General features: G+C 38.1%; 1 protein-coding gene and 2 long non-coding RNA genes across 4 annotated transcripts in view; all 3 read left to right on the top strand.

The window, feature by feature from the left end:
• The first annotated feature begins 1,776 nt into the window (after positions 1 to 1,776).
• Positions 1,777 to 3,026, top strand: LOC116718164 (uncharacterized). Its single transcript, XR_004338888.1, has 2 exons — positions 1,777 to 2,287; positions 2,712 to 3,026. It is a non-coding gene; the product is annotated as an uncharacterized LOC116718164 (long non-coding RNA).
• Positions 3,027 to 5,849: 2,823 nt separating this feature from the next.
• The window catches only part of vps35 (VPS35 retromer complex component), a 39,815-nt gene continuing 19,247 nt past the window's right edge, over positions 5,850 to 26,417 (top strand). The window contains exons 1-6 of one of the 2 annotated variants that reach the window (XM_032561393.1): positions 5,879 to 5,970; positions 7,488 to 7,563; positions 10,920 to 11,018; positions 17,606 to 17,702; positions 18,602 to 18,725; positions 25,315 to 25,497. In XM_032561393.1, coding sequence (XP_032417284.1) covers positions 7,555 to 7,563; positions 10,920 to 11,018; positions 17,606 to 17,702; positions 18,602 to 18,725; positions 25,315 to 25,497 — 512 coding nt within the window. In that variant the 5' untranslated portion in view covers positions 5,879 to 5,970; positions 7,488 to 7,554. Of the gene's footprint in view, positions 5,971 to 7,487; positions 7,564 to 10,919; positions 11,019 to 17,605; positions 17,703 to 18,601; positions 18,726 to 25,314; positions 25,498 to 26,417 lie in introns of both variants that reach the window. The other variant, XM_032561394.1, reaches the window with a different exon arrangement.
• On the top strand, positions 7,570 to 8,649 carry LOC116719041 (uncharacterized). The gene is made up of 2 exons (XR_004339060.1): positions 7,570 to 7,914; positions 8,052 to 8,649. It is a non-coding gene; the product is annotated as an uncharacterized LOC116719041 (long non-coding RNA).

Here is a 26,417-nt window from a genome sequence, read left to right as displayed (position 1 = left end):
GGGTCAAATCAGGGATCGGGTCTGTCGGGTCCGGTGAAGCCTCTCTTTCCTGAAGCAGCTGCAGGAGATGCCTCTCCTCAGCCATCAGTCTTTCTTTCACCAGGCCCAGGAAGCGCTGCACCAGTCTTGCAGACTGGACCCCAAGCAGAGAAGCAATGGCTCGGGTGTTGGCAAAGTCCGGTCCAGCTGTCTCCACCAGGTGACCCAAAGTTGTCATCTTGCACTTGCACAGCACCTCCAACAGTCCCGGTATTGTACCGCGACATACACCCAGTCTGGACCCACAGACCAAAGGGTCATTTAAAAGCCAATGCAGAGAGCTCTGCGCCTGCAAACAACATAGTTTTAAAAAGCCACAGGATTTAAAACACCCTGATAAAACTGAGGCAACCCCTTTAACTTTAAAAGACTAAAATCAGTTAAAAACAAAGTAGCATCCAAACCCAGAAAATTCACATGTCTGAGAATGCAGCTGGCCACATCCTTCCACACAGGAGATCCTGTCAGGTACTTTTGAAGGAACTGTAATCTAAATGTAGCTGTTCTACTAGCCAGGTGGACAAGGCCATGGCCCCCCTCCTCTCTTGGTAAAAACAAAACAGACTGTGGCACCCAGTGTAAACCATTCCAGAAGAAGTTTACCATCTCTGATTGTATTTATTTATTTTTCTCCCCTCCAGGGGTTCTTTTGTGGGCTCTAGGGTCCCTTATATGAAAGTAAGCTGACAGGAAAGAGGGAAGGAGAGGGGGGAAGACATGCGGCAAATATCGCCGGGTCTCGAACCCGCGACGGCCGTGTCGAGGACTCAAGGCCTCCAAACGTGGGTCGCGCTATCCCCTACGCTACCACAGCACGGCCCTCTGCTTGTATTTTTACAAGTAAACCAGATGGTGGGTTTAAAACGGAGCGTTTGTGCCACAGCTGTGATGCAATAAGATTATTTAAAATCAGCACCCTGCCTCGGTAGGATATTTGGGAGGGCAGCTGTAACCCTTCTTGCTTTTCACAACGCCAGTATAGTCTTGGTTGGTTGTTGTCACCTAGTGTGATATAAAATGAAATTCTCACAATGTGATTGACTGCATGCAAGTGGTCCAACAGCTCCACCAGCGCTCCTCAGAATTCTTTATTTTTCTTTTTTTTTCTTTTTTAGATGTGATCGTATAGTTTAACAATTCTTCAAAAACAAAACAAAACATTCTTATTCCAAAAATCAAACAGTAAAATAACAGACAACTGCTACAGCAGTTAACAGTTAACATTTAACAGTTACATTCACAAAACAATTTTTTTCTTTAAATATATATATACATTCATAAATTTACACTTTGAACCCACCTAGTGTGATATAAAATGAAATTCTCACAATGTGATTGACTGCATGCAAGTGGTCCAACAGCTGAAAAACAAAAGACACAGTTAACGTCGTGACTGAGCGGTCAGCCACAAACACCAACTGGCGCAGCTCCCACTCATAGGGTCATACTTTTCCAGCCCAACCACAAGAAAACTTTATAAATTATATTTGTAATTGTTAAATGATCTTACAGTATTTCGTTAATTGTTGAACTAGAAAAATATGGCCCCAAGTAAAAACAATAGCGAAGAGCTGCCTCTCTCGCACCTACCTCCACCAGCGCTCCTCAGAATTCTGGTGGGGGAAGCCGCGAGAGCGTCTGAAGGACCCGTTGCATGCAGTCACTCATCACACCACTAGGTGGCTCCAAACACATGGATACAACAATCTCATTACAAACACATACACACTATTATTATCAGTGTTGGGTAGTAACGGATTACATGTAACGACGTTACGTAATTTAATTACAAAAAAAGACTAACTGTAATTCGTTACAGTTACAATGAGAAAATATGTAATTCAGTTACAGTTACTTCCGAAAATATTAAGAATTACAAATTTAGTTACATTTAAAAAAAAATATGAACAAAAACCTTTGCGAAATATGTAATGATATTTTTATTTATATCGCCGTTTCCCGCTACGGCTCCTTGTCTCTATCATATCTGCCAGCCGCAATGCCACTGATGGTCCATCCTGTGCTGGCGGAGCCTCCTGGAGGAACAGCAAGCAGCGGACGGTTCCATTTCAGCTCAAGCAGCGCATCAAAAATGACAGCCTTCCAGCTCTTCAAATATAAGGAGCATTTCATTTACACATGTGAAAATGGCTCAAATTTAAACGTGCAGTGCAAGAAGAGTTTGCCGGCTATCAAGAACTTGTCCACGTCGAAGCAATCTATGTCAAACCTGAGGAAACATTTAGAGGTAAGTGCAACTCACTGATAGACGAAGCGTATTGTTTTACGAATATTTGACTGTTTGGTGTTGATGCATGACAAACGTTGGAATCTATTCTTTCCCATGAGACATTGTATGCAATGTGCCAGTGTTATGGTTTTCATGATGAACATAAAGTAAACTAGAAAATTCCTGAAGAAATGTAACTGGGGCCTGCCAAAGTGTGCCCGTCGGTTTGGACCCAGCGTTCTGATGCTAAAAATTAGCATCAATGCTAAGCTTAGCTAAATAGATGTCATTAGCTTGTGGAATTTTATAACTTGCTTCGCAAGTCAGTCACTACTCTCCTTATGCATTGCTATGGGCAGGCCCCAATTATTGCTACTTTGAACATATAATTATTAATTATAGTATATTTTTCTTCTATCTTTTTTTCTCTCTCTCTTTTCAGAGGAAGCATCCAGGCGTTCTTCTGAAAGGCACGTTTAGTCCATCTGATACTCGGGAAGTATCCACAGTGTCCACAGTTGTTTTGCTTGTGTGATTTTGGAAAACTATTGTTTTTCCCGTTTTGATTTTGAATGATATGTTGCAAACACTTCCATTTTTGTCAGCATTCCATTGACTGTTAAATGTTCAATGACTAACTTGACTACCCTTCGTCCATCTTAATTCTTGATGCACTGTATTGTGCCGTGTTTAATTTTACAAGCAAGGGTGTGCAAAGAAAAAATCAAGAAAAATAAAATGTGATGTAAAAGTCTTACTTTGCTTATTTATTACTAAACTAGAGCACTTCATTGTCATTGCACATGTATGAAGTAATGAAATGCAGTTTGGCATCTAATCAAGTGCAACGTGTGCAGATTGTACAGCTGCAGTATTTAGAGATAAAATGCAGTTATTCACAGCTAGGGTAAGGAAAGATGGTTGATCGATATGTGCAGCAGAATAAATAAATTACCCCTAGGGAAATGCATGTATGTGCAGAGCCACTGTAGATAGGGCTATACAGGTGTGAATTGAAGAGGAACACTGTACAAATGTTGGGATGGTACAGTAAGGTATGGATAGAGGGGAAGGAAAGGCTTGTCGAACGCTTCTACACACCCTAAAAGGAGCACACAGGCTACCGTTGATCTTCAGCACACTCTCAATGTCACTGTACAGTACCTGGATATTGGCAATAAGACCCTCGCTGAACCCAAACCCTCTCATGGTTTTTCCAGAGGAAGCCGTGTTCAACGCAGTCAAATGCCTTTTCTTGATCTAGTGAAATCAAGCCAGTTTGTAGACCCAATGAACCGGAGACCTCCAAAACGTCTTGAATTAGGTAGATGTTATCTACCATGGACTTGCTGGGGACGCATTGGGTCTGATCCCGGTGGATGACCTGCTCCATAGCCTTTCCTAGACTAGTGGCCAGGCCTTGAAGAGGATCTTATAGTTGGTGAAGAGGAGGGACACAGGGCGCCAGTTCTTAATGTCTTGCAGGTTCCCCTTTTTTCCGCCGGCTCCTCCGCAGAGGGCTCCTCCTCCTCCGCAGCGGGCCCCCCGTAGCCACTGCGGGCTCCTCCGCAGCGGCAGCCTCACCAGGTGGGTCCCCCACCTGCTCAGCAGCAGTGGGCTGCTGGTTCGCTGAACTCGGCAGGGCCGGCCCACCTCCTGCAGGGACACATTTTTGCAATGTGACCCTCCTGACCACAACCAAAACACTTCATGTTAGAAGATGTTGCAAATAGAACATAGTCAGAATTGTCTAATCTAACATGATATCGCAAATTAAGTTCTTTGTCACGTTTGTTTAACAACATAAACAATAGACAAACTCTCGTTCTTCCACTCTTCTACTCACACCCTCATCTCACAAGAAAAAGTAGAAGCACCCTTAATTTATATGGGAAAGCGTTAGAAAGGGTTGATTGTTCCCAGATGTGTCTTGTTTCCGTGATTACCCTCAGTGTATTTAACCCCACCTGTGTTCTTTGTTCCTTGTCGGGTCCTAGTGTCGTATGAGTCTAGCTTTTTGTACTGTTGCCCATTAGTTTCACCAGATGCTACTGGGGTTGAGCCCTGGCTTCCGCTCAGCTGTGCTGCCTGGTTGTTGGACTGTTTTTGGATTGTGTTTTGGACTGTTTGGATTATCCTCATCATTAAATATTCATCTTTCACTTCTACCCAGGTCTGCTGCGTTTACCTCACCACCATTCGCCACCACTTCATGACAAAAACCAGATTTAAAAAATTAGATGTTACTCAAGCTAGAGCATTGAGAATTTGTTTAGGGGCAGTTAAATCAACTCCAGTATATGCTTTACAAATAGAATCAGGAGAAATGCCATTATGTATCAGAAGACCACAGATAATGGTTAATTATTAGATACATTTAATAGGACATAATGAAGATCGTCCAGTTAAGAAAGTATTAGAAAATTGTTGGGAAAGAGGAAAGGAACAAATTAATAGTTTTGGGTGGGTTGGGGATGACAGAGCAAAAACATTTAATGTATATAACAAAGAATTTAGTCCAACAGTATTGTGGCCTTTGAGACCTACATGGACATGGAAATATATTAATATAGACAGATCACTATAAAATATTAATAAAAGAAATATAACAGATGTTTGCCAAGAATTCTATAATCAAATACAGAATAAATATAATGATTATTTGCAAATTTATACTAATGGTTTGAAAGACTCAAAAAATGGAGCAACCAGTATATGTGATTCCTGAATTAAAGATTAATATTTCAAAAAGAACATCTAATTATCTCAGTATATATGCAGCAGAATTATGTGCTATATCATTAGCTTTATAATGGGTGGAGGATACTAATATAAATAAAATAATAGTTAGTGATTCATTATCTGTATTGTTGAGTATTGAAAAGGGAAGTACAAATAATCATCAAAATCATCAAAATATATTATATGAGGTTATGGCTGCTCATCATAGAATATGTGAACAAAATAAAAATGTAATATTATTTTGGACTCCTGCTCATGTGGGTATTTTGGGAAATGAAAGAGCAGATAGGTTGACTAAGGAGGCTATTAAAAAAGAAGATATTGATATGCCAGTTAAGTTATCTAAATCTGAAGGCAAAAGTATAGTTTGGAGAGAAAGCAGGAAGATATGGAAAATTAGGTGGGATAATGAAATAAATAGAAGACATTTATATAGGATACAAAATACAGTTGATGTAGTAAGGATTAGAGGAATGAACAGGAGGGAGGAGATAATTATAAATAGAATAAGAACCGGTCACCGTTTTTTAAATGGAACTCTTTAAGATGGGGAAACATCTAACTGGTTTATGTAGTTGGTGTGATGCTGTAGAAACGATGGAACATGTTTTATTAGTTGTAGGAAATATGTAAATCAAAGAAGATTATTAAAAACGGAATTAGGTTTTAATAGGAAATTGAAATTTGAGAATGTGGTTGATCAGTTAAATAGTATTGAGGGGGGGAAAATAAGATTTTTCGTTATTTTAAAAATACTGGGATCATTATGAGAATTTGAGGTATAGATATCCAACAGATGGCAGTAGTGCAACAATAATGGATGCAAGCTGCCGTTAAAATCTAAGGAAGAAGAAGAGGAAGAAGAAGCACAAGCAACACCCTTCCCTGATGAGACGTCATTGCGAATCACATGACAGGTCACCGTCTCTGCTTGTACTGAAAAACGTCCAGCAATCATGGTAAGCACTATCTAAATTCAAAGTATTGACCTATATTTAACATTACCATTGGCTCAGTGATATGTTTTAAACAATGATGAAGAAATCAGCAGATGTTAATGATCCTTCGGGTGATCTGCTTCCGATTGTTTTATTCGATCTTTTGGCCTAACGTTGCGCACACATCAGCTAGCTGAGCTAACCTCTGCTGATAAACTCATTAAAACATCCCGTCTGAATGTTTGCAGATTTATTTGCCCAATGTTGTAGTGATATTGTGTTCTTATACTTAGTTTGTTCGGTCAGTGTTTTTCTGGAAGATAAAAGCTGAGTTTGTCAGAGCTAACGTTAGCATGTATTAGCTGAAGCCACAGCTTTGCTGGATTTTGTTCTTATAAACTCTTGTGGAGTGGGTTGGTTTCCTCATCTTGGACAATCGGTCTGTGTTCCTATCCAATTTCTAATTGAAATTTATTTGGGCATTACGCATGGTTACACATTTCTGTCCGTACATTATTTTTCTGTATTAAAAATCTGTCGGTGTTACGGATTAACTGGTTGCGAACTTATCTGGTTGAAACCTACGCGCACCGCAGATGTTTCTAAATTGTAGTGGGTTGCGTTAATTCCTGTTAAAAAAATGCTACCTGTGTAATGAACCCTTTCTAAAAAAACTATATATACCACACGTTAAAATTATGTTTATAAACTATTCTTTCTACAGATCAGTCCGCTTCGAAAACACCGCATTTGAGCATAACCAGATAAATGAGCAACACAATCCCATTCACATTCAGATTCACCAGTATAAATCAATTTAAACTCATGAATAGCCGCAATCTAAACCTAAGTGGACAGTAGGGATGTGCAATATGGCATTAAATTCATATCACAATGCATATTCTGATTTTTTTGGATATAACGATATATACCAATATGTAATTTGTAGAAAACATAGAATAGAAACAAAAAATCACATACAAATTCAGTGGAATGTATATATTTATAAAAACTCATTTAACACTTGTTTTTATGGCTATATGATGTCTGTAGCAGTTTTGTTTTATGTTGCTGCCTGTCATTGCTAGGTCTCCCTTAAAAAAATCTTATTATAAGGGAGACCTGGTGATGATGAGCAAAAGCATACTCTTAATGATGACTACCTGGTTAAATACATTATCTATCTATCTATCTATCTATCTATCTATCTATCTATCTATCTATCTATCTACACGCATACAATAAACTTAATGTAGTTTATAACTGGGCAAATTCTGCTCTTTCTTCCCAGTGTTGTGACTGAAACTTGTACTTAGCTGCATTGCTGGTATTCAAGCACATGTTTCGTTTTAAGGTGGTGAAACAAAATGTGTGTATTTCCTCTCTTCCACATCCTTTGCAGATTGCATTTTTCTACTCCTAGTCTGAGTTTTAAAGCTGCAGTATGTAACTTTTTTGAAACCTTGGACTTAGCCTGAAAATTTGAACAAGCCTTGCCCCCTTGCTCTCAGCTGTGTCACGCAGTCCTCCCTCCACAGCTCCTCCCGCACAAAGAAGACTTGCTCAGGCTAGTAAACAAGGCTCCATGACAGCGGATAAACAGCTATGGCAACAGTAGGTATCAACGTATGCTTTACTCTTAAAAATAGTCTGTTCATATTTTAAACGTTGCACTTTTTTGTCAGTTATAAATAGCTAGTAAACTAACATAAAACCAGATACATGTGTAATTACTTAATGTTAGATTGCTAACTATCTAGGTAATATGTCAAGTCAGTGAGTTAGCAATTTACATTTTTCGGTTTGCACATTAAACTAGAATTTTGACATGGAGTCCAGGGCCCATTTCATGGAGCATCAGGCAGACAGGTCAGAGGTCGCTGGAGTCAGTCCAACTCGTTACCATCTCTGTAGAGGACATGGCGTGTTGAGTATTTAAGATCTGAGGTTGCTGCTTTTGAACATGTAATATAGCTCTGTTTCAATTTTTTCCTTTGCACATCATAAATTATGTTTACATTTTATTTTATGTGGCATAATGTTAGCCACATAAACATTATGTTTATGTGGCTAACAGATAAATTATTTTTATCTGTCACTAGGAGCACATTCAACAATTGAATTTACAGCTGACATAGCAAGTGTTGGAGCAATGTGTGGATCGGGATCGGGGCCTTGAGGTATTCAGGCATTGTGCCCCTTCTCCAACATCACCTCCTGTCTCCAGCCAACCATCCTGGAGCATCTACCAGAGGAGCAGAGAGATTATGCCTTCTGTGGTGGAGAGAAAGTGCAGCATGCGACAGCCACCTTGTTGCATTTCAGCCCTACCACACATGGAGCCTTACACTCTTAAGGCATGAGTCCTGCATCTGGGCAGGAGCATCTGGAATGACGTGTGCTGCTGTTGAATTTCCAGATTTAGATGAAGAACAGGCTGCATACAGACAATTTATGCCTTGGCACTATGGGACTTTGGGTCCTGATCACAGAGCGGTCATCCCAAACTGGAGTGTTTGGACTATCCAGGATAGATTTCTAGATCCCTTTGGAGAGTACAGGAGATTTATTTCAAGCAGAATATAGCTGCAGTGGTTTAAAATGTTTAATGCATTCTGTCTGCATATGAATATTTGGCTTATTCAAAACATTTCTAATACATTTGTTGTGAATACTTCTCAATAAAGGGTTTAAAAAATATTTCTCCCCTATTGCTAATTTTTTGAGAACTAAAAGACAACTTTACCGAACACATTACTAAAGTCACTGTTGGAATAAAAAATATTAACTTGATGAAATTCTCTGGGTCTATATTAGTCAAGGAATCTTAGTAAGCCATGGGTTAACATCTTAAAAAGGTTTTATTTTGCATATGTGTAAAATAAATTATTGCAAAGTACTCCAACAGAAGTAAATATGTGAATATTTTGAGTAATGATGACAGATTATTCCGTGTCTGCTGCAATGTCTGACCTGTTGGAAAAAGCAGAAACAATTAGATGGTTTCCCCCAGAAAAGTTGCTAAGCTCGGTGTTCGGGGCACTGAGGCAGTCAATTGGCGGTCCAAAGTGTTTTTGTATTAAAAGATATTGAGTAGACAGGAAAAGTAAAAACATCGCCAGTGAAATGCTATCTAAACCCACAACTAGTCTTAAAAACAACAGAACAAAAAATTTTAACACAGATCACAAATATAAAAATGTTAAAAGAAAAATTATTGAGATTATCAATGCTACTAAATTTGATTTAATGGCTTCAGTATACATAAATGTAAATATTTTTAATTGTTTAACATTTAAATTTAAGATTTTAAGGAGTTGGCAAATTTACTTTGTAAAAGTTCAAAGAACAATATTGATAGTTGGATTGTATTGTTATCATAGCTACAATCTGATGCTATGAGTTTAACTTTTGAGTTTGAGATCTGTTTGTTCACAAATACAACTGAGTAAATCATAATTAATTAATTATAATTTATTGCTTTTTAAGTTAAGTTGGCCAATTAAACTAGTCCCCCTCTCCCAGATTTCACTAAATCTAACACAGAAGCTGTAAGAGGTGCTGATGTTTTTAGCAGCAAGAGGGGCCCCTAAGTCAAATTTTGCTCAAGGCCCCATACAACCTTGGACTGGCCCTGCACTGTGCGCAGAGATGCACAACAAACGGGAGTTTTAATTCAATGCTGCCTATGTGGCTTTAGTAGCTCTTCCATTTTGTGTTGAGTTTTTAAATACACAGAAACTGTTGTGGTTGCCCAACACTAAAGGAACAAGTTTTTCTAATCTTCTCGCCACCGCTCTCATCAACTCTGGCTGACTACTAAAGTAGACAAAGCATTTGATACGGTTTGATGCATCTAGTAACCAGAAAAATAGTACTAAACATAATAATAAAATAATATAAAGCCAGCGAGATGCATGATTACTAGGAGAGCATGGAAGCTCCTCACCTGAACTGGCATGGTGAATAGTTAGTGCTGGTTTGTTAACCACTAACACACTGGCCAACCGGGACAATACATAAACTTTACAGGGAAATGGAAACCCTAGGCATTGTTTTGAGATGTAAACGCTGCATATAATTCTGTGTTCACAAAGAGAAATCATTCTCACCACTCCCTCAATGTGCAGCTCTGAAAGCATGACTACAAGTTATTCCTGTGGTTCACATTGAACTGCACAACCAGAGCTAACCCAGCGGGGTTCAAACTTTTATCTTGATGTAGAGTTCATACAGGTCCATGCAGGTCATCCTGTGTCCAGTTTGAGTGAAAGGAGGTGCTCGTGATCTGCGCTGAGATCAAGCAGCGGCAGCGTGGGCTTCAATGCACAGAGGCGCCAGCTGTGTGATTGGTCCGCTATCCCGGCTTTAAATGCATAAACTATAAACTTTTGGAAATAAATTTGCTCACCCAGTGAAATGATCAGATCAACACACGCTTGCAATATGGCATTAACTTTAAAAATATATATATATATATTCCTTTTGCATTATTAATTTTTCTAACAACAACAAAAACAAAAAGAACTGCTTGGCCTGGAGCAGGGGCTAGTAAAGCATGGCGGGCTGCCAGACTTATAATACACTGGGGGAAACCCGGAGATTATTAAAAAAAAAAAAAAAAAGCCACACACAGCATTAGCCCAATAAAAGTCTTTTTAGTAAGTTACTCTTGAGATCTTAATGGGTGTCTTACGGAATCAGATAGTATTTTGCAAAGATTTGGAGTTCTTTCAGCTCATCACATTGTTTATTTCCTGGTTTTGTTTTTTTAAGTGACCCTAAAATAACCATCTCCACAGAAACCTCTGCTTCTCACAGCTGCCACCACAAGTTGGTCTCCCCACCAGTGAATCCATAACAGCGACATGGGCAATCGCCCAGGTCGGCACGTTGTGGGGGGGCAGCATGAAAAGACTAATGCTTTTGTAGAGGAAATGAGAATAACGGCTTGTTGTGGTATTTTTCAGCCAACCACGCAGCAGTCAGCTCAGGATGAACAAGAGAAGCTTCTGGATGAAGCTGTTCAGGCTGTCAAGGTCCAGTCGTTCCAGATGAAACGATGCTTGGTAGGCTGATTTTCATTTTGTTCTCTCGGCTTACAATACCATTTTCACAACTTCACTCATGTTTTGCATTCCTTTCAAATATTTTGTATAGAAAAATACGCAACTCTCTAGCCTCCCTTTTACTCCACTGGTGACCTTTTCTTAACCCCCCCCCCCCCCAAAAAAACAATTTAAAATAAATATTCACAAAGAAACAGCTATAAATGTATTTGGAAACCCAATTTAGGCATGATGATTTCAAGTTATGTGATTTATTTTCTCTTTTTCTATCTATTCTGATTTTGTAAAAATTTGACCTGCCAGTATTGACTTAAAATGACTCCAGTTTCTCTTGAAAAGCTTTAATTTTATAACTGTCGACCTTTTTTTTTTTTTTTTTCTTCTAAAAAACTTAAAGGGGCCATAGCTTGCAATCTCTACTTTTTTTATCCCTTAAGTACACGTTTTGTGCAAAATTAAGTATATTCTCCTGGTGCTGCATAAATATCTTTATATTCTTTTTGGTTTATATGTTTCAATCTGTTCATTTTTCCTCTATTACCTATGACATCTTCTTGTCTATGAAGATGTCATAGGCATGACATCTATGTCGCGCAAGTCATGACTTGTTTAGAACTGCTAAACAAGTCATGACTTCCGGCTAATCAGTTTTGTGAATCCGCCATTTTTTAAAAGCTTATTGAGGCCCAAGCAGTGAAACGCTGAGAATGCCTATTTTATCTGAATTAATTCTTCTTCTTCTTTTAATATTCTTTTCCGTCCGAAATCATAAATTTGGGACAGAAATTTGTCTGTTCCAAATTCCGGGTTGGATTTGGGACGTCCCAAATCCCAAATGGCTCACCAAACTTTGCCTAAAATTGTCTCCTGCATGAAATTAAACTACCGTAAATTCCGTGCTATAAACCTCTACTTTTTTCCCTCACTTTGAACTCTATGGCTTATACTAAGGTGCGGCTAATGTGTCTTTTTTTTCATGCTGGCAAAAACATTTTGTCTCTTAACAGTAGACCAGTCAATTGATGAGTCGTTTGCAGAGGTCCAATGAAATTGTGCAATAAATCAAGAGCACTTTCACAATTCAATGACCGGTACTGTAAATCCAGTAGCACCTGAGCCTGCACATACTGTGCATAGCTTGAGATATTTCTTTTAGTAAAAAAAAAAAGTTACTGGATTTTTTAATTATCTAACCGTCTTTACTATTAACATTGTGGGTAAAAAAAGGGTATTTTGTTTAAAAACATCTTGTACATAGCCCACATCTGTGTGAGTCTGTGGGGAGGAGAACATGTCTGTCCTAAACCTAAATGTTATTGGTCAGTTTAATTTATTTGGTGGCTTGGCGCTCTTTCTGTAACCTACATATGACTATGGAGTGAAACTCGCTAAAAACGAATAAGCGGCGTTACAGCCGTCTTGCACTTCTAAGGGGGGTCCAGTGGGAGTCTCAGACACGTCACCTGAACCTGGGAATCTCCATCCTTCACCTCCCATGGATCACAGGGGTAGGCTTTTCTTTCCTATCTTTGTTATTTAGCATAATTAGTAAAAAAATAAATTAAGTAAAACATAATAATAATAATAATAAAGCGAATAGATCCACTGTTTTTGTGAACCATGCTCATGTGGTCAAATACACAGGTATTTGTGTCGTCTAGGTTTGTGCTGTTTATATGCACATGATGCGCATAATGCATTGGGGATGTAGTTATGCTCGTGTGGATCAGATGCAGTGGTGGGTTCACCCCTGAGATGGGTCCGTGCCCTGCAAAGCGTTGCGGTTCCAGCGGCGTCCGATGAGCATAAGCAACATGTGTGTGTTACTGATATGTATGTATATTTAAAGGTACAGACACTGTTTAAAAAAAACAAAAGCGTTGCAATATGTATTTGCTTATGTTACCATATGGATTAAATTTAAAGTCAAAAAATCCTCACGTGTAAATATCTCACATTGGAATGTGGTACACCTGAGGCTTAAAGTCCAGTGTGGCCTGTGGAAGTAATAAATTGATTTTCTTTCTAAAATTAGAGAATGCGGTTTTTAATCAGGTGCACTCTGTAGTCTGGAATTTACGGTATTTTGATGGAATTACAAGTGTAGAACAGCTCTTCTATTCCCAAACGTGACTTAGGGCTGACCGTATACTGTAGAGATCTGAAATTTGGTACATAGGTAGATCCCTTGAACCTAGACAAAATGTACCTTGAATATATGCCCTAAAATGTACAGGGAGGCAGCCATTTTGGGTCAAAGGGAAAATTTTGGCCATTTTTCACATTTACACATCTCAAACTTTAACAAACTCCTCCTAGGGATTTTGAGCTGTCGACTTTATTTTTTTGTCATTATGCAGTTAAGGGATTGGGCATTAAAAGTTATCAAAGTTGTGAGTTTTGAGCATGTTTATGGAGCCTGGAAAAACGGTAAGCTTGGTATACTCGCCAAAGCAAACAAAATACTATAACTTTCAGACACAATGGCCAAGTTGCACCAAATATAGTATGAGTGATCCAGATTGGATGGCCGACAATGTTATGTGGATTTTTAAGCCCCGCACCCTCAGAGCAGGGAGCGTTTTTTTTTCCTTCTCTGACCCTCACCTGAAGCTAGTCAAGATGATCTCATGTCAAGTTGGTCTTGACTTGTTTTGAAGCGCAGAGTTTTTGGTGGAGGTCAGTTAATCAGAAGTGACACTGTTGACATACTCTAAATTCCACATATTTTAACCAAGCTTCACCAAGCTCACTGTTATCGATTATAATCCACTCACCAACAGGGAGTGGACTACGCGCTTCCAGAGGGGCGTGGCCTAATTGATCCACAGCGCCCAATAGAAATCTTAAAAAGAAAATAAAAAATCAGCTCCAAACCATGCTGTGACCAACAATCCTAAAATTTAGTATACGTATGTACCTTGACAGGATCCACAAAAAAGTCTTCTGGCGATATGGTTCAAACCCAACAGGAAGTCGTCCATTTTGGATCAAAGACAGCATTTTTACTTTTTAAAATTTATTACATCTGCTCAAACTCCTACAGCTTTTGACATACCAACTTCAGAATCACTAAGCATTGTCTTGAGCCACTGAAGGTCAATAGTTATCTAAATTGCTTTCTTACATCAAAGCATGTGGGCATTTTTGATAAACTTTGGAATAAAAAGTTTCTCTGCCGGTAGATAATTGTATCTCTGCTGTCTAACCACAAAAAAGGAGTGGAGTTTGCTGTCAAACTCCACCCCTTTCCACCACCGAAAGGAGTGGCGTGGAACTCTGCGCCCTGCAGGGTGGTAGTGTGTGAAATGTCTCATTCATATGGAAGCAAATATGTGTCAACCAGGTTTTGAATAAAAATTGCCACTGAAATTTTAATGTTGCATACTTGTACTTACTCTTTCTGCGTTAAAATATGTTCAGACTACATTTTAAAATAAAAAAGTTTCATTATTATGTTTACATGGCTGAAATTTAATTTATTATAATTTCAAACAAAAAAATCACATTGCTATTTCAGAGTGGTAAAATTTTTAATAGCTGTTTTTCAGTTTAACTTTTCAGTGTTAAAACATTTGGCATATAAAAAAATTCAACTTTTCAAAATTCGGTGAGTTAATACTTTTATATTTATGTAATATGTTTTTTGTTGTTGTTTTTTTGCTCATGAAGTTTGGTACGTTACCTTGGAGCCTGATTTAAAACATTGGTCTGGGTAGCTGTTAATCATACAACATGCAGTGTTGGTATTCTTCTTCTTGCTATCCGCCCAACCCCCACCTGTTTTATTTTAAAAAGAGGTACCACTTGTGCAAAGTCTTTGCTCTAAGGAGAGACTAGAGATTTGTTTTTGGCAGACCGGCTGCAAAATAATTGTTATGTTGTCTTATGATAAAATTGTTATATGGTGACATGAATTTACCTTAATATAAGCCATTTTGTGCACCAAACACTTCTAAAATAAGTATGCCAATAAAGTGAACAAACTGGGAAATGTAAAAAAAAAAAAAAAAAAAAGAACATAGTCGCCATAACCTGTTTACGAAATCGAGCTGCAAGATACTGTATGAAAAGCAATACTACATAAAAATAAAAGTAGTAAAACTTACTGTTGAGCTAGCATTAGCTTCCAGGACTGCCTCGGTGATGGTTTTCCTTCAATGTGATCTCCTTCACATAAGCATAAAACATCAGGTCATGTGATTAGAAACATGTGACTAAGAAACGCGTAACTGAATAATTCCAACACCCAGTCATTACTGGGTGTTGGAATCTGACATATTTTGCTAATGTATGTGACCGCAAGCAACCTTCCTTTTTTTTTTTTTTACACTAAATTTTTAGATGCTGAATTTCAGACAGCATCTAAAATTGGGCCAGTTGAATCTGAGGAGACTGAAAATATTGCATTTGAATTTTGACTTTTAAGACTTAAAGTTGATTTCTTTGAAATAGTAATGTGAAATTTTAGCTTGAAGTAGGCCTGTCGCGATAAACGATAAATCGATTAATCGTAGATAAATTAAAACTATCGACGTCATTTTAATTATCGGCATTATCGTCTCTTCCGGCCTTTTTCTCTTTCTGTTAATGACACTGAATGAAAAAAGGCTCAACTCCGGTGCTCTCCACTGACTCCTCCCTTCCTCATTTCCTTAGTGTAAAGCCCAGCGCACACTACACGATCTTAGAGCTGTCGGCCGATTGTCGGCCCATTTTCAAAACCTGACAGACCACACATTAGCCGACAGAAATCCTAGGTATAACGGTTCGATCGGATTCGTTCCTGCCGTGTGGTGTCCAACAATGGGCACAAAATAATGGCTACAAGTCCAGTGAACTAATTTTAAAACCAGGCATTAATCAATGCTTTACTACAATCTACCTGCAATGCATGTGGCTAGTGTCAGCGTAAAGTCATGACTGAATGAAAATCATTATAACCTATTTATGTCACGTTAACGAAGAACAGCTGAAAAGTTACCGGGTTTATCAACTGCGGTAGCAATTTCGCTCCAACTCCTCCCCTTGTCATTTCTATATTCTTTGCATGTTGAATAAACATTAATGTTGTTTCCACATATCATCTCCAATGTCCGCTGGACTTCGGGTTGCGCCGTATCAGCTGTTTGGGATTCCCCTCTGTAATTTCCCCTCAGAAAGTGCGGAGGAGAATCCGCGCTTTCTGATTGGCTGCCTGTCACATTCAACAGGCTGCGTTAAAGCTCCCAGTCGGGGAAAACCCCTGATTTAGATCGGAGCGGCAACGACAATCTACCGTAACACACCACACAATCTTAGAAAGACCAACGTTTTAGGATTGTTGTAAAGGGAAAAATAGGAGCAAAAAAATCATGTAGTGTGAACTATTGCATCAGGTAGTCAGATGTGCCCGTCTTCTCTATTTAAATCTAATTATTACTGAAGGGCAACATAATATACAGACTTCATAATCTGCACTCTTTTGGTTGAATGCAGTATTTATTTCCACTTTTACTTTATGTTTAGTTTTTTTTTTCAAGTGCGTTTTTTGTTAATGGAGACCATTTTATTTTCGTTTTTGGTTGTTTTGTTTATTTTGTTTATCAGTTCCAGTGTTTAGTGTTCTTTTGAAAATAAAGTGTATCTATCTTTGGCAAGAAATCACATGGATTATTATGTCATTTCCATTAAATCAGTGTAAAAAGGTCTTCAAACAATATTATTGTTTATCGCAATAATTTTTGAGACAATTAATCGCTCAGCAAAATTTGCTATATTTTGTAGGTGAAAAAAGTTCTGATACTGATAGCTTGAAGTGAAAATAAATGAAATTTCTACCAATGTAAAAATAACAATGAAAAATGCTTTAGGTTAAAAATGTATTCTGGATATATGTGAACACTGAAATAGTAAGTACAAATATACAAATAAATTCAAATTTCAGTGGCATGTTCAAATGCTGGTGACACATATTTACTTACATACATTTACATTTAAAAAGACCTCAGCAAAACAAGTTGCTCTGAAGAACTGGGAACAGGAGTAAACCAGAGGTCTGTGGGGCTACAATAACATGAAATTCAGGCCTTTAACTTCAATAGTTATCACTATATCAAAATAGTGATAACTATTGAAGATCAATAGTTGTAAAAAGTGTTCTCCTACATCAAAGAATGTGGGTGAGGCATTTCTACTTTATGTAGATAAGTGAATGATTTACATATGAAAAGGATTTAAAAGCATGATATGTCCACTTTAAAACATACCTATGCTTATTGATTTTTTTTCCTGCATGATTATAAATCAACAGATGGAGTCAAATCCTCCAAATTGTGGCATCTGAGCTACTAAAACCAGTCCTCAGCATATTTTTCTTACACAGATATAGTTGTTAAAATGGTTTTACTAGGGTAAAGTCAAACATTAACTTGAACCTGGTGACAGGGCATCAATTCAATCTAAGGCCAGTTTTATTTTTCTGCGGGAAATACACATTTTCAAATAATCATTGCAGCTTTTTTTGCAATATGACAGGGCCTGAATTATGTATGCTGTGTTCAGTTTTATAATACATTCAAAGATGGGCTTTGTTTTGTGTTCTGCAGGATAAGAACAAACTGATGGATGCTTTGAAGCATGCCTCCAACATGCTAGGTGAACTGAGAACATCCATGCTCTCTCCAAAAAGCTACTATGAGTTATGTATCCTTTACATTTGTATTTATGTTGGTCTTTTGCTAGTCTCATGTCTCATCTCCTGTGTCATTGGAAAAACAGTTGAAGTACTTTAGAAAAATAGAATTTTCAGAGATGGGCATTGATTTTTCTCATTTTGTTCCCCAAATTTAACTACATGTACATATTTATGGGTACCAACTGGCTCCTGTTGAAACATTCTATAACCATCAGCACTTTATATATTCATCTATTTAACAGGGACAGTGCATACAAACATAACAGATGAAAGTTTATTGCTGATGATCTGCAACAATAGCATAGAGCTACTGATAATTTGCAACTTCAATAGCTGGTTGGGCAATTCTATAAAATAGGCTTACATAAATGCATATAACAGTATAATATTGAATACATTTATTTACCTAAATGATCATGCATACATCCTCACATTTCATTCCCTCCTCCCCATCCTCAGACCCTTGCATAACCACATAGATACACTGAGCTGCATTTATGTTCTAAGCAATGTAATACTAATTCATTTTTCCATACAGTTCCACATTTACTTTTTCCCTCATTGAAGCATATTACAAATGAACATATTTTTGGTTTTCTTTTAGCCAAGATTTGGTCATATGGATGAACATTTTGAAATCAGTTATGACATTAGTCTGAGGGCAATAAATTCCATAATATTGTACTTTTATATGAGAATGCATTCTGATCAAATGAAGTGCTACATAATGGAGGATGGCAGTATCAGACATTTCCTAATTAAATTATAAATGATGGAAGTATATTTTGTAGGTGAAAAAAGTTCTGATACTGCTATACTGCAAACTTATGTTGACATAAATCTATTGGCTAGATATTGTGTTGATATGAAAAGACTGATTTTGCTTTAGTTCCTGACAGTGTTTCAGACATGGCCATCTCTGATGAACTGCACTATCTCGAGGTTTATCTGACCGATGAGTTTGCCAAGGGACGCAAGGTGGCAGATCTTTATGAGCTGGTCCAGTATGCTGGGAACATCATACCCAGGCTGTGAGTAATAATCTCAAAAAGTATGTCGTTTTTACTCTGTGTTTTTGCAGTGCTATTGGGACAATGATGCATTAAGCAAACCATTTTTTTGTCAAATGCCTTTATTAGAGCTAATCAAACAAAATAAATGACAATGTAAAAAACTTAGTATGCATCTAAAGCTATACATACATTTAATATAATGCTGACAAAATAGTGCATTACAAAAGATAGAATGCACCAGTTTCAGCCCTTTTTTTGTTTTTTCAACTAAAGGAATAAAAAAATAAATAAAAATAGACAACAAGCCCCCTTCCCATTTCAGCTCCCCAAAGTCAACCTCTTAAGTCCCCCAAAAACTCTGACATGTATACCCATATTTATAAGCAAAAACAAAAGAATGACAAGTACCATCAGTTGGGCAAAAGCTCCAAGTCTGTAAAATAGGAAAGAAAACATTTCCATTTTTTGTAAGACCTTTCTGTAGATCCTTGTAAAGTGTATTTAATTTTTTCAGGGTTTAAAACAAACTTGTCTTTTACCCACAGCATTTATCAGACATTTATCAGACTTCCAGTGTAACAATAAAGAACGTCTAGCAATTAAAGATATAAAAGCAATATCCTTTTGAGCAGAAATTAGTATTAAAGAAGAGTTTTGGATACCAAATATAGCAGCAAATGGACAAGACTGCAAATTTACTGTGAGATCAGAAGAAACGGAGAAGTAACTAGACCAATGCTGATAAAATTTAGGACAGAAAAAGAACATGTGGCCAAGATGACTTGGAGAGCCTTTGCATTTATCACACATATCCACAGCATTCGGGTAAATCTCAGAAACCCTAGATGTTGAGAAATGAACCCTACGTACAACTTTAAATTGAATCAGACTAAGACGAGCACAAGAGGAAGAAGACTGAATTCTGTCAATGTCATCATCCCAGAACTTTTCGGTTAGCTGGATTCCCAACTCTTTTTTCATGCATTTTTATTTTTGACACTAGAATCAACCTCTAGAGTTAAAATAAAATTATAAATCTTTGAAATCAGGCCTTTGTGAAGTGGCTCATATGCAATAATTTTTTCCCAGGACTGTTCCGGCAATACAGAAGGAAAATTTGGGAAACATTTAGAGGCAAAATTCCAAATTTTTAAATGATGAAACAAATGCGTACCAGGTAAAATATATTTGTAAGACAAATTAACAAAACTATAAAATACCCCTGACATGTATAGCTTTCCTACTTGTTATGTGTACACATTTATTGTATCATACCAAACTGAAAATGATGGATCTGAAAGAGATGGAGGAAACAAGTGATTGTTAGTCAAGGGGCACAAAGAAAAGGCAGCAACAAACTTAAGTCGCCATCTAAATTGAAACCAGATTTTCAGTGTATTAAGAAGAACTTGATTATTAGTGAATATAGAGGGATTTATAGGTAATGAAGAAAAAATTAGACCAGATAATGAAATCCAGTACAAGAAAATGGCTCCAATTTTCACAAGAAGAACTGAACAATTTTAACCAATAACTTATTTTTTGTATGTGAGCAGCCCAATAATATGATTGAAAATCAGGCAATTCAAGTCCACCGCTGAGTTTGGATCTTTGCATGGTTTACAAACTCGAGGAGGTTTCTCTTTCCAAATGAAGCTACAAATTAATCTATCCAAGGAATCAAGGAATTTTTTTAGCAGATAAAGAGGAATAGGCTGAAAGAAAGAAATTTCATTAAGATATTCAACTTGGCAACATTAATCCTACACAAAAGGGAGATGAGAAGATTACGGCAACTCTGGATATCAGAAATAATTTTTTATAAGATGGGAGAAGTTAGCTAAATGAATGCCAGATAAAGAATGTGTCACGTTTATATCGAGATACTTAGATGCTGTAAGACTTAGTTTAAAAGGAAAGTCAGAATATTGAAGACCACAAGTAGCAGTATTTTAAGGAATGCATTCACTTTTCTCCAAATTCAATATTTAGCGTGAAAAGGAGCAGAAGTTATTTAAAATACGCAAGATAGTGGGGATAGAGGTAGCAGGATTAGATACATTTAGAACAGATCATCCGCAAGGCTAATTTATATTCTGTCCCATTTTGAAAAATCCCTCTGAATAAGGGAGATGCACGCAATGCAATGGACAAAGGCTCAATTGCAATAGTGAAAAGCAAAGGCGACAAAAGGGAGCCTTGGCGTATTCCACGTCCAAGAGGAAGATAATCAGAGTATTTATCATTGGTATGGACACTGGCTTTGGGGATGCGTAGAGTAGACAAATCCAGGAAATTTATCACCAAATTCAAACTTCTTCAAAACCATGAACATGTATTCACACTCCACCCTGTCAAATGCTTTTTCAGCTTTGAAGGAAATTACTATTTCAGGTAAATCAGAGGAATGGTTGAATGGGTTACATTGAAAAGGGTGTGGGTATTAAAAAATAGATGTCCTTTGACAAAGCCACTTTGATCTTCAGATATAATCAAAGATTGGGCTTTCTCCAAACAAGAATCAATGTGGATGTAAACGAAGCACCTTTACATCCGCATTTAACAAGACAATGGTCTGTAAGAACCACATAAAGTTGGGTCTTTGTCCTTTTTGTGAAATAAAACTAAGTAGCTTGTGTCAACTTTGGAGGTAAAGTCTCCAATGTGTGTTCTAAGGATTCATTAAACATGGCCAATAGTAGCGGTGACAATTTTTCTATAAACCTTTTATAAAATTAAATGGCAAACCCATCCGAGCCAGGGGCTTTATTTGACTGCATTACTTTTATTTAATTTTTTACTCCACAAGGCTGCTTGAAGAGTCCATGCTCCCGGTAGTATCCATATCATTAACAGGAACGGAAAGACTTTGAAGAAATTCTTCAATTTTTAGTGTCTGTGGGAAATTCTGATGTATATAAAGGAGAATACTATGATTTCAAAGTGTCATTAATTTTAGTGATGCCATAACTGATGTACCAATAAACGACTAGCCTTGTCGCCATATTCATAATATGAACCTCGACTCTATGAAAGTAGCATTCAGCTTCTCGGGTAGAAATTAAATCAATTTCTGAATGATATGCTGGTAAGGGATTTATGGCATATTTTTGATCAAGCTTGGCAATGGCAGTTGCCTGTTCAGTTTGTCTTGAGTTGTGTCTTTTATTAGAAAGAGATGTGTAGTAAATGATTTGTCCTCTGGGAAAGGACTTTAGTTACTGCCATAACAAAGAATGAGAAGTACAGTCATTCTTATTAAACACCAGAAACGTATCAATTGCATTACAAATAAAGTTGCAAAATTCTTCATCTGCCAGTAGAAGAGAAATAAACCGCCATAGAGGTTGGATACGTTTGTGGGAAGTTAACTAAATATCTAAAACTAATGGTGCATGCTCTGATATCATCATACTCAAATAATCACAAGAAACTACATATGACTTGACAATCTGGTCAATTAAAAAATAATCAGTTCTGAAGTAGGAATTATGCACCTCAGAAAGAGAAATTTTTTTACTAGTTGGGTTTCAGGATCTTCACGAGTCAATAAGACCATTCTGCATCATGAAATCAGAGAACTCTTGAGCCATTAAGGATTTTGTTAAGTTACGGTTACTGGATCAATGACAATTTAGGTCACACCCTAAAGCAAATGAGAATCAAAAAACAGATTCTCAAACTCAGCATCATCAATGTTTGGAGAATATATATGTACCAAAAGAAAATATATGCCAAGGTATGTATTTATCTGCTGGCATTAGTATTCCAGCAACTATCCGCTATCATTTTAAAGATATTAAGAAAAGTTTCCAGAGGTCATGAAAGGTCAACCAGCCCCCCCATCGTCTTCAAATCAGACAAAATTGGTGTTAATCAACTCAACTAAATTTGTACTGGTTTGTGCAGCAAAAAAAAAAAAAGTTTGAACTGCTATTCTAAATATATTAAAATGTTCACATCCCAAAGGTTCTCTATTGGATTGAGATCTGGTGACTGTGGCGGCCATTCGAGTACAGTGAACTCACTGTTCAAGAAACCAGTCTGAGATGATTTGCACTTCGTAACATGGTGCATTATCCTGTTGGAAGTAGCCATCAGAAGATGGTTATAAGGTCAGCAACAATACTCAGGTAGACTGTGGCATTGACACGATGCTCAGTTGGTGCTAATGAACCCAAAGTGTGCCAGGAAAACATCCCCCACACCATTGCACCACCACCACCAGCCTGAACCATTGTAGGAATCAATACAGGATGGATCCATGCTTTTATGTTGTTGATGCCAAATTCTGACCCTACCATCTGAATTTCGCAGGACTCATCAAACCAGGCGATGTCTGCATACCTCGGTTGTAACGAGAGGTTATTTGAGTTTCTGTTGCTGTTCTATCAGCTCAAACCAGTCTGGCCATTCTCTTTTGGCATCAACAAGACATTTGCGCCCACAGAACTACCGCTCACTGGATACTTTTTCTTTTTCAGACCATTCTCTGCAAACCCTAGAGATGGTTGTGCGTGAAAATCCAGTCTGAAGTACTCAGACCAGCTGTCTGGCACCAACAACCACACCACGTTCAAAGTCACTTAAATCACCTTTCTTCCCCATTCTGATGCAGCAGATTGTCTTGGCTATGTCTACAAGTCGGGCTCCTTTCCGTGAGAGTTGGACTCTGTCAGGGCTGCCCTTTATCACCGATTCTGTTCATTACTTCCATGGACAGGATTTCTAGGCGCAGCCACGGCGTTGAGGGGATCCATTTTGGTGGCCTTATGTTTGCATCTCTGCTTTTTGCAGATGATGTGGTCCTATTGGCTTCATCAGGTTGTGATATGCAGCTCTCGCAGGAGAGGTTCGCAGCCGAGTGTGAAGCGGTCTTGGTCTTGAGCCGGAAAACTGTAGAGTGCCTTCTCCGGGTTGGGGGGACTGACGTCCTGCTCCACGTGAAGGAGTACAAGTATCTCGGGATCTTGTTCACAAATGAGGGAAGAAGGGAGCGGGAGATCGACAGGCAGATTGGTGCAGCGTCTGCCGTGAAGCGGGTGTTGTACCGGTCTGTCGTGGTGAAGAAAGAGCTGAGCCAAAAAGCAAAACTCTCGATTTACCGACCAATCTACGTTCCCACCCTCATCTATGGTCATGAGCTTTGGGTCCTGACCGAAAGAACATCACGGATAAAAGCGGCCGAAATGGGTTTTCTCCGTAGGGTGTCTGGGCTCTCCCTTAGAGATAGGGTGAGAAACTCTGTTGTCCAGGAGGGACTCAGAATAGTCTTGGACGCCTCCCTGGTGAGGTGTTCCGGGCACGTCCCACCGGGAGGAGGCCCCAGGGAAGACGCCTTGGGATTCCCCCAGAGGAGCTGGAACACGTGGCTGGGGAGAGGGAAGTCTGGGCCTCCCTTCTTAAGCTGCTACCCCCGTGACCCGACCTCGGATAAAGCGGAAGAAAATTGATGGATGGATGGATATATACCAATTATTTGCACTTCTGTTAAATATAGAAGTAATCAGTCAGTGGATCTAAAATCACAATCTAATCCTGATCATATTTAGGACTGGCCCATTTCATAAATGAACAAAGCAGCTGCATAAGGCCTCCCCATTTATTCAGGGGCCCCATAAATGCTAACATTTTAACACAGACCACAGATATAGAAATGCAACATTTGTTTATTGAGAATTTCAATGCTGATAAATTTGATTTAATGGTTTCAATATAAAGATTTTAAGGAGCTGCAAGTTTACTTTGTAAAAGTTCAAGAATAATTCACAATTTGATGCTGTAAATTTAATATTTGAGTATGAGCTCTGTTTGTTCACAATACATCTCAGTAAATTACAATTATCAGTGATTGCTTTTAAGGTTGCCCAATTAAACTATGCCCCTCTCCTGGGGAGATTTAATTTAGTTGGCTTTAGTAGCTCTTCCATTTCTTATCTATTGAGTTTTTATTAAGAACCACAGAAACTGTTTTGGTTCCGCGAGCCCTATGTAAAGAGTGTGCGGGGCATGCCGTGGTGGCGTAGTGGTTAGCGCGACCCATATTTGGTCGCCTTCAGTCCTCGACGCGGCCGTCGCGGGTTCGACTCCCGGACCCGACGACATTTGCTGCATGTCTTCCCCCCTCTCCTTCCCCGTTTCCTGTCAGCCTACTGTCATATAAGGGACACTAGAGCCCACAAAAGACCCCCTGGAGGGGTAAAAAAAAAAAAAAAAAAGAGTATCTGTGTGGCTGCGCGCAGCAACTCTAACTGTAAGTAGACAAAGCATTTGATATGACGCTGTTTGATTTATCATGTCGCTGCAAAAAAAACCCCAAAATAAAATTAAACAATCGGGTGTATGACTACGAGACGTGTTCGACACCTCTTCCACAGACTGAACCACTGACCCTCCAATGCACTAAGTGGGAACGCTTACATAAACTTTTATTAGCTGCACTGCAGACACACAGTCACTCACTAAGTAGAGTGTATTATATGTAAACATACACGCTGCACATAATTCAACAGTGGACTGTTGATGGGTGAGGTTGTAGAAAAATAATTTCAATTTCAAACTGTTTAAAATTCAAAAACTTATGTTACCTTCTTGTTTCCTTCCTTAGCTATCTTCTGATCACAGTGGGCGTAGTGTATGTTCGCTCCTTTCCCCAGTCTCGCAAAGACATCCTGAAAGACTTGGTGGAGATGTGTCGTGGCGTCCAACACCCACTCAGAGGTCTCTTCCTGAGAAATTATCTGCTGCAGTGTACCCGTAACATTCTTCCAGATGATGGAGAACAAGTGGAGTAAGTCACTTACATTTTTTCTTCACTTCCTGTACTTTTTAAATCATTTTAATAAATATTAAAGGACAATGAGAGTATGTTAGTTTAAAACATGCTTTGTTCTTCTTCAGTCTCTGATTTAGGAAAATAGTTTTAACTATTTCTGATTTGAAATGATACATTTCTGATAAGAAGTACCCATTTGCAAATGATAGGGACGATAGACAACCGAGTTAAAATGATAGTGGTTATGACACAGCCACACGTTGATTTGTTCTACATCTACTCAGTATGTTCTACATCTACTCAGTATGTAATTATGTAGAGCTGTGCATAGTCTGCACAGTTATGGTTATAAAAAAGTTTCATCACTTTGTAATTAGGAAAACTAAAGATTAGATATTTGAAAGACTTTTAGCCATTAATTGGCAAATAATTGCACAGCAAATCTATCTGAAAGATGGTTAATACTCCTCTTTGCCCAGTAATTTGAGCAATGTGAAAATTTAAATAATTAGGAGTTGACTATTTATGCTAACATAGTCCTCTTGATAAAGCCAGGTTTCCGTGAAACAAAATAAATGAATCTGTTTATTACTGAGCGTTTTTACTAAGCGTTACTAAGTAACGCGTTACTGACGTCGGACCACTTTTGTCGGTAACGAGTAATCTAATGCATTGTTATTTCAAATCCAGTAGTCAGGCTACAATTACTTATCAAAATTACTTTGCGTTACCTTGCGTTACTATTTTCTTTTGTAAATTTAATTTTATCTTCTTTATGCGTCTTGGGGAGTGACTGATTTGCAACAGCATCAGCAGCGACACAAACATAAACAATGGAGGGAAGAAGGAGATGCGCATTTTGTTGCTGGAAAAACAGGAACTATTTTTAGTTTCTGTCGCCAAGTCTGATTATAATAAGCAGCTTTGGGCTTGTT

Source organism: Xiphophorus hellerii, chromosome 4, assembly GCF_003331165.1.
Source record: "Xiphophorus hellerii strain 12219 chromosome 4, Xiphophorus_hellerii-4.1, whole genome shotgun sequence".
In the NCBI taxonomy this organism is placed as follows: Eukaryota; Metazoa; Chordata; class Actinopteri; order Cyprinodontiformes; family Poeciliidae; genus Xiphophorus; species Xiphophorus hellerii.
This window is presented reverse-complemented; position numbering and strand designations above follow the sequence as displayed.